At 45.6% G+C, this 8,391-nt stretch overlaps 1 protein-coding gene across 1 annotated transcript in view; it reads right to left on the minus strand.

Annotated features, from left to right (window-relative positions):
* Window positions 1-2,903, minus strand: part of LOC148514735 (amine sulfotransferase-like) — a 57,035-nt gene extending 54,132 nt beyond the window's left edge. The window contains exon 1 of the mRNA XM_088480990.1: window positions 2,744-2,903. Within this exon, the coding sequence (XP_088337116.1) occupies window positions 2,744-2,903 (160 nt within the window). The remainder of the gene's footprint in view (window positions 1-2,743) is intronic.
* Window positions 2,904-8,391: the final 5,488 nt, after the last annotated feature.

The following is an 8,391-nucleotide window of genomic DNA, read 5'->3' on the forward strand; positions in this document are numbered from 1 at the left end:
GTTGCCATTCACAAAATGGCGTCGTGCAGATTTTAATTTTAACAGATCTGTCTCAGCCATTTATCCGGCTTCGACAGTGTGGATAATTTGTCAGTAGATGAGGTCATAATGCAACTATCAGTGCGCAACAGAAATCAGCAGTTCCCCTGCCCCCCTCCCCACCACACACACATTACAGCGACATCCCCATCCTCCATCCACAGGAAATTATTGAAAAAGCAAAAGCACAGAATGAAGTAATTGTGCAATGCTTGAAAGTGGACACTGTATGCCTATACGGTACAAAATAAGATCACTCAGTATAGATAAATAATACAGAACACAGAATAAGTAGCATACAATAGAAAAACAGGGTGCATATACTCAGTTCAGCAGATAAAAGTCACCAGAGCATCAACTTTATATAAACCCAATATGCTGGAGCCTGCAATTCAAGATAGGTAATCAAGAAGAAGTTTAGAAGTCATAGGAATATCTCCTGTAGAAATATTAGAGGATATTGTGGGCCTAAGTTATTGAATGTGGAGTAACAGAAACTCCTGTGAAGGTTCCTCACACAGTGATGCTCTCTGCACAATGTACAAATGATTGTGGGAGGTTCACTCATTGTTCATTGGTTGAGCATCTAATAAATGACTGTAGTTAAGCAACAAGAAAAGAGACAAGAGGCAGCAAGCAGAGGGATAAATCAGTCCAGGGCTGATTGACTTGTCACCTGTAATAATGTGGCTGGTCCCTGGAAAGGGGCCAGCACTAGGAAGCAGTAGACAAATTCTGAGTCTAGTCCTTAATAGACCACGGCTGGGCCCAAACAGGTAAAATGTCTTGAACCAAGGCCGACAGCCAATTGTTCCTGCCAAATAATGATGGTTGGAACTGGCTTGAAATTTGGGTTGGCCCAGAGGGCATATGCCTCCTAACCTAGCCCACCCCTGCCCTGGACCCTTGGACAAAAGCTAGTCCAAGGGTTCTATGTGATTTTTTGATCAAACAGATAATCACGGTCCCAATATCTGTGCTACACACTATGCAATTTAAATGAAATATCTGGCACATATTATAGTGAATTTGCATATTTTTACGCCGACAGGAATGCAGAGATTTTCGGTCTTGACCGACAAATCGGATAATTGAAAGAATATTTTTGTGGAAGTTTTCTAACCATTTTATATGTGGGATGCTGAATGATCGTTTATACACACTATCACCCAATTATTGGCAAATCAGTTTAATAATTGTACTGTGTGTAGGTAGCTTTAAGTGAGCAGTAAATTGGATAATGAGAGTTGTGTGTGTGTTCTATATGTAATACATTTTCTTTAAATATGTATTTTTAATTAACTTAATTTCTCTGGGGCACAATTAGGTTTCATTGTGTCCTGGATGGCAGTGCATGCTGGCACTTGCAGTTCCTTAAGTGCCAGAATGATACTGGAAGGTGGATTGGGCACAGGGGATAAAGTGTAACTAAAATCCTTACATTTCCATTTTAAGCCACACCCACCACCCAAGGGTGTGGGAACAGCCCTAATACTATCAATACTTGGCCATTTTAGTGCCAGGCATGTTGAGTGTTACATTTTGCATTTTGATCTACCTATATATTGAGCAGTGTTTAGCTGGACTGAAGTAATAAAACAAAATCTACATGCAAGCAAAAGTAAGGATGCAACTTGAAAATAATGCCAGCTACATTACTACAGCAATCCCTTACTTAATTATCAGTTTTTCCTTGTTTCTAATATTGGAGCCTCATTTACTGTATGCATAGTGTATGTACAGCAAACAGAGGTGAAATTGTTTTCCTAGTACAACTCATATTCCACCATAAAATGGTGGCTGCCAATTGCAGAAGCCAATCTCTATTGCAAAATATGTCAAAATTCAAGTAATTTTATGTTCTACTAGCTGGGATACCCAGCGTTGCCCGGGTTGAAGAATGGACCTTGACGTACATCTGCAGCCTTCATTTTTTACATTGCAGACCAACTTTGGAGACCATAGCATATGGAAATGTGCTTGTAGGAAATCAGTAACTGTCAGTGCAGGTGCAGTGTGACAGTTGACCCTCAAACTCACTGCTCTTCTGTTGGACCTCTGCCTGCCCCCACTGGTATATATCAGCCTGTGCCTTCAGATCAGTGCAGTTTTAGACACTGGAAGACATCCTGAGAGAACTAGCTTAAAATATTTTTTAAATCAGAGACTCCAAGGTCTACTTGGTAAGCACCATGAAATCCTCCCTCACAAACTTAAATCATATCCAAAAACCTGATCAAACTACACCACCATGCCAAATTTTTTGGCGCTAGGTACATAACACGTGCATAAACAACAAACAGACAGACATACATACATACACACACACTTTTCACTTATTATATAGAAGCTGGAAACACCTCCAAGAATGTGCAGTCTCCATCCATTGAAGTCCAATAATTGTGTTTCTGACCTTGGCAATACTGTATATAGGCTTGCCATATCATCCTTTTAATTCGGGACACATATGAATTACACACATTCTGTGGCTGGCTGACTTCAAGTTTCCATTTCATCTGGTTTTAATCAGCTACAGAGATTGTGTGCAAGGTTAGGCATACAGTTTAGCCATAAAAAGCCGGTGTCCTCAATGTGCGCATTTTTTTGTTAACATGATAGATTCCCATTTATTTTAGTATCCATGGAAATGAAAAAAGTAATTCCTAAAGGTGCCTAAATCATTTAATTGGAATTATAAACTTACCAGATTTTGGATAGGTTACCAAATAAACATCGCTGTCTCTAATTTCCATATGCTCTAAAGAGTCCACTGTTTCCGGTGTAGTGATATCTACTTGAAAATACATATCTTTATGTTTGAACATGACTGTGTTACAAATCTCATCCAGCAATGTTTGGTCCATTATTCTTTCTAACCCAAACCTGTAACAGTTAAATAGGTTTAGTAAAACATTTGGCTGCATAGTGTTATAATGGTACAAAAGTGAGAGACAGCGACCAAGGTCTTATTTTGTATTCTCAGATACTGTGATTTCTGTTTAAAGTAGACATGTGCACTGACCCCAGTATATTGGCTTTGGTTTTGGATCTGTATTAACTTCGTGTTTCATTTTTGGCAAAACCGCCCTCACGGATTTTGGTTTTGTATCTGTATATTTTTTCAAAAAAATTATGAAAACTGCTAAAAGCACATAATATTTTCCTGTTTTTGTTCCTGCAGTATTATAAACTCAATGGCATTAATATCCAGTCATTTACAGTCAATTTGCACCACCTCAAAGCTCACAATATTGTATTTATCCAGTTTAGGCCAAAAGGTTGCACCAAGCAAGCTGGCTGACTAAGCTAAGCGACAGCAGTGGACGGCACAAACACGTTGCAGTTCAACTTCTAACATGGTACATCTAGGAAACAGAGTGGCACTGCAGTGGCAGACAGGATGGCAGTTTAATATAAATTATACAATGCTATAGCATGTTTTCATTAGAGATGTGCGCCGACCCTCGTGTTTTGGTTTTGGATCTGGTTCTGGTTTGGGATTTTTTTCCTTGTTGTTTTGTTTTCGTATTTTGGTTTTGTATCTGGATTTTTTTCTTAAAAAAACATAAAAACAGCTAAAATCACATAAAATGGGCCTGTTTTTATTCTTACAGTATGATTAACATCAATATCATTTATTTCCAGTAATTTCCAATCAATTTTGACCACCTCACAATATTTTTTGCTTCATCTAGTTAAGGCCAAAAGGTTGCATCCAGCTAGCTGGCAGACAAACTAAGTGACACAGTGGGTGGCACTAACATGTGACAGTTAAGCTTATAATTTCAAACACAGATACAGTGTGTTATACAGTGTGGGTTGGATACACCAATAGTGCACTTACTGTGACAGCAGTGTCGGCAGAGCGGGGTTGCTGACAGTATCCTCAGTACATGGAATGGCATTGCTGCGGTGCTGGCAGTGACCTCATGATGGGTACCGGTGATGTCGGCAGTGCGGGGGTGCTGGCTGTGTCAGCAGTGCGGGGGTGCCAGCGGTGTCTTTAGTGCAGGTTTGCTGGCTGTGTCGGCAGTGCGGGGGTTGCTGGTGGTGTCCTCAGTACATGGAATGGCAGTGCGGGGGTGCCAGCGGTGTCTTTATTGCAGGTTTACTGGCTGTGTCGGCAGTGCAGGGGTGCCAGCGGTGTCTTTAGTGCAGGTTTGCTGACTGTGTCGACAGTGCAGGGGTGTTGTCAATGCAGGGTGCCGGCGGTGTTGGCAGAGCGGGGGTGCCAGCGGTGTCCTCAGTGCATGTGTGCTGACAGTGTCGGCAGTGTCGGGGTCGCTGACGGTGTCCTCAGTATGTGGGGCAGCAGTGCAGGAGTGTCAGCAGCTGTGGTGTCGGCAGCGGGGGATGCTGCCAATGGGGGTGCCGGCAGTGTCAGCAGCGGGGGGTGCCGGCGTTGTCAGGCGGCGGGGGAAGGCGGGCGCCATCTTTTTCTCTCTTTCACTGCATTTTCAATGGGCTTAACGCTGATTGGCTGAGAGCCGTGACAGATGGCTCTCTCAGCCAATCAGCGTTAAGCCAGCTCAAAACAAAACCTCGCAACCCAACAGCGGGGTCGTGAGGTTTTGCCTCGGATGAGGGATCCAGGGCAGGCAGGGAGATCCGAAATTTGGGTGGGTTCGGATCTCTGAGATCCGAACCCGGTCATCTCTAGTTTTCATAAATCGAGAACAGTGGCGTAACTAGGGTATTTGGAGCCCAGGGCAAATTTGAAAATGGAGCCACACCCCCTCCCTATGTGCGCGTGGCCACTGAAAAATGGGGCGTGTCAACATGACACACACCCCTTTCTTGTCACTGGGAACATTTCTTTCCATTTGCACCTTAATGCAATACCCCTTATACTGTCCCACCCCTATGCAGTGCCCCTAGTAGTGGTCCCCCTTATGCAGGCCCCGATTAGTTCCCCTTATACAGGCCCCCAGTAGTGGTCCCCCATATGCAGTGCCCCTTACACAGTGCCCCCTGTAGTGGTCCCCCTTATGCAGCCCCCCATTAGTTCCCCTTATACAGTGCTCCCAGTAGTGATCCCTTATATGCAGGCCCCCAGTAGTGATCCCCATATACAGTGCCCCTTATACAGTGCCCCCAGTAGTTGTCCCCCTTATGCAGTGCCCCCTGTAGTGGTTCTCCCTTTTCAGTGCCCCCTGTAGTGGACCCCCCTGTGCAGTGCCCCCAGTAGTGAGCCCCTTATATAGTGCCCCCAGTAGTAGTCCCTCCTATACAGTGCCATTTATATAGTTCCCCCAGTAGGAGTCCCCCCTGATGCAGTGCCCCCTGTAGTAGTCCCCAGTAGTGGTCCCCCACAATGCAGTGCCCACAGTAGTATCCCCCCCCAGTGGTAGTCCCCAGTAGTGGTCCCCCATGATGCAGTGCCCACAGTAGTATCCCCCCCAGTGGTAGTCCCCAGTAGTGGTTCCCCACGATGCAGTGCCCACAGTAGTATCCTCCCCAGTAGTGGTCCCCCCCTGAAGCTGTGCCCTCAGAAGTATCCCCCCAGTAGTATCCCCCCAGTAGTGGTCCCCCCCGAGGCAGTGCCCCAGTAGTATCCCCCCCCAGTAGTTGTCCCCAGTAGTGGTCCCCCCCCCGAAGCAGTGCCCCCAGTAGTATCCCCCACCCAGTAGTAGTCCCCAGTACTGGTTCCCCCCCACCAGAAGCAGTGCCCACAGTAGTATCCCCCCCAGTAGTGCCCCCAGTAGTAGTCCCCTTCTTTGTAATAGAGCGCCCCCCCGAAATACACACTAAAATTAAACAAAAGAAAAATACTTACCTGTATCCACACTCCTGCTCCCGCCGCCGTCCGCACGTACATCCTCCCGGGCCGGGCTGCTCTGCATTATTGGAGAGACGTCGTGACATCATGACGTTTCTCCCATTACCACTGCAGGAGCCGGACAGAAGCCCGGCTCTTGCAGTGGGCGCGCAGCAGTCAATGAGAGTCTATCTGACTCTCATTGGCTGCTGATTCACACACACATCGCTGCCGCTTGGCAGTGATGTGTGTGTAGCAGCAGCAGCCAATGAGAATCTGTCTGACTCTCATTGGCTGCTGATTAACACGCACATCACCACCAGTGCTGGCGGTGATGTGTGTGTTATGCACAGTCTGAGCCCGCCTGCCACCCTCCTCCTGGCGCTATTGGGCAAGCGCTCTAGGGGAGGGAAGGGGCTCAGCTGTGCAGCACAGGACCGGCGCTGGAAGACTAGCGCCGGTCCTGTGTAAATGTGTAGCGCTGACCGCACTCACTGCGGTCAGCGCAACACTGGCTAACTAGGGCGGGCCGGTACCGTGGCACCCAGGGCACGCACCCCGCTCGCCCTGCCCTAGTTACGCCACTGATCAAGAACTACATCAGAGGCCTTGGGGGCAGTACAGGGAAAATGGAGGTGAAGTATGTAGTGGAAGATAGAATGATTGAGCAATTGATTGATTGATTAATCATTATTTTATTACTGCTATAAAAAAAAACAAAGCATAAATTGGAAAATACTATTAAAAAACAAAAAAACAAACATCCAAAATGGATGAAAGTGGTGCATTAATTAATTGATTGAATCATTGATTAATTAATAATTGATTGACTAAGAAAATTAAATTTAAAGCTATAAAATATTACATTGTCAGTAGCTAAGGATTCCTCACAAGGGTTGAAAGAAAAGCCAATAATATTAATAGTTGCACTGCAGAGTAGGTAACTCCAAATCAGCCTAACATATACCAAAAAGAGGAGACTAACCTGCTGGCCATACTACTAGCAACACACCACTGTAGTGCTCTAAGCATTGTATAGGGGCACTATTACTATAAGCATTGTATAGGGGGCACTACTACTGTGGGCATTGCATAGGGGGCACTACTACTGTGGGCATTGCATAAGGTGACTACTACTGTGGGCATTATGTGTAAGGGGCACTACTACTGTAGGCATTGCATGTAAGGAGAGCTACTACTGTGGGCATTACATAAAAGGCACTACTACTGTGGGCATTGCATAGGGGGCACTATTACTGTGGGCATTGCATAAGGTGCACTACTACTGTGGTCCAGCGAGGCCCGGAAGCCTCGCTGGACCTACTTTAGCAGTTGTGAGCAGGTAAGTCACTGCTGTGCCACCAGAAACAATATGGGGTAAATTTACTAAGATGGAAGTTCTATTTAAGAAGTGATGTTGCCCATAGCTACCAATCAGATTCTACTTCTCATTTATCTAGCACCTTCTAGAAGATATTACCTGGACTCTGATTGGTTGCTATGGGCAACATCACTTCTTATATAGGACTCCCATCTTAGTAAATGTGCCCCTATGTGTCCAGTCTAACATGTCAGAATTTCAACAGTGTCTACATGTTGATTGTCAACATGGTCGATGTCAACATTATGACCATGATCAGCACATCATACCATACCCCAGTGTACACAATTTGGGCATGCAAAGGTTTTCTGTTGGAACAAATTGCCCTGTTTATATATCTTTTTATTATATAAATGGTTTTGGTTGCTGGCCTGGAAAATAATTTTGTCTACTTTAGTAGTGTATGGAAACTGGAAAATGCACATGTTAGATCTTCAATGTCTTCACATATTAATAATTTAAGATCTCCCCCTTTATTTAAGTCAACGCTTACATTTACAGAAAATACTGTTTGGGTTTTCCTTTCTCAGGTCTTAAATTAATCATAGAAGGGAGGCGACAATGGTACTGTCTTAGGGCCTGATTCAGACCCGGACGCTATTTGCGGCTGCTCGCTGGCCAAAAGGGGCTGGCTATTTAAATCACGTGCTTGCACTGCGTCGCGTAAAGCCGCCCACTAAGTAATAGCGAGCTGCCGTACTATGCGCTCGCACCTGTATAAAGACACCTCTTTGCCACTCGCAACACACGTCATCTCCGGCAGTTGTAGGATTAACCGGGAACATCGAGAGCCATCGGAGCTGCTCGCAGCACTTGTGGTAGCCTTTTCCCACCACAACATTGCGAGCAGTTCAGGCTAAAATACAACCCAGTCACGTGTGCAATGACGCTACTTTGGTAATTATGCACACCCATTAAACGCCATTTTGATGGTCGGGCACGCCTGCGTTCACACATCCACATCCCCGTTTACAAGCACCTTCCCCTGTTACCACCCACAAACGGCACTGTCACTCAAAATAGCGGCCAACTGCGGGCTACGGGCAAGCACTTTCCCATCACAATGACAGGTTTGCGCACGCGCATTGCGAATCATACACATGCGCAGATTGCGAAAAATCGCTCAGTGTGAGCGAGCGCAGCATAGCGTCCTGGTCTGAATCAGGCCCTCAGTTACAAGATGTGTGTGGCTTGTATGTTGCAGGGGGAAACG

The sequence above is a fragment of the Taudactylus pleione genome, unplaced genomic scaffold, assembly GCF_031769625.1.
Source record: "Taudactylus pleione unplaced genomic scaffold, aTauple2 ptg000259l, whole genome shotgun sequence".
NCBI classification, from domain to species: domain Eukaryota; kingdom Metazoa; phylum Chordata; class Amphibia; order Anura; family Myobatrachidae; genus Taudactylus; species Taudactylus pleione.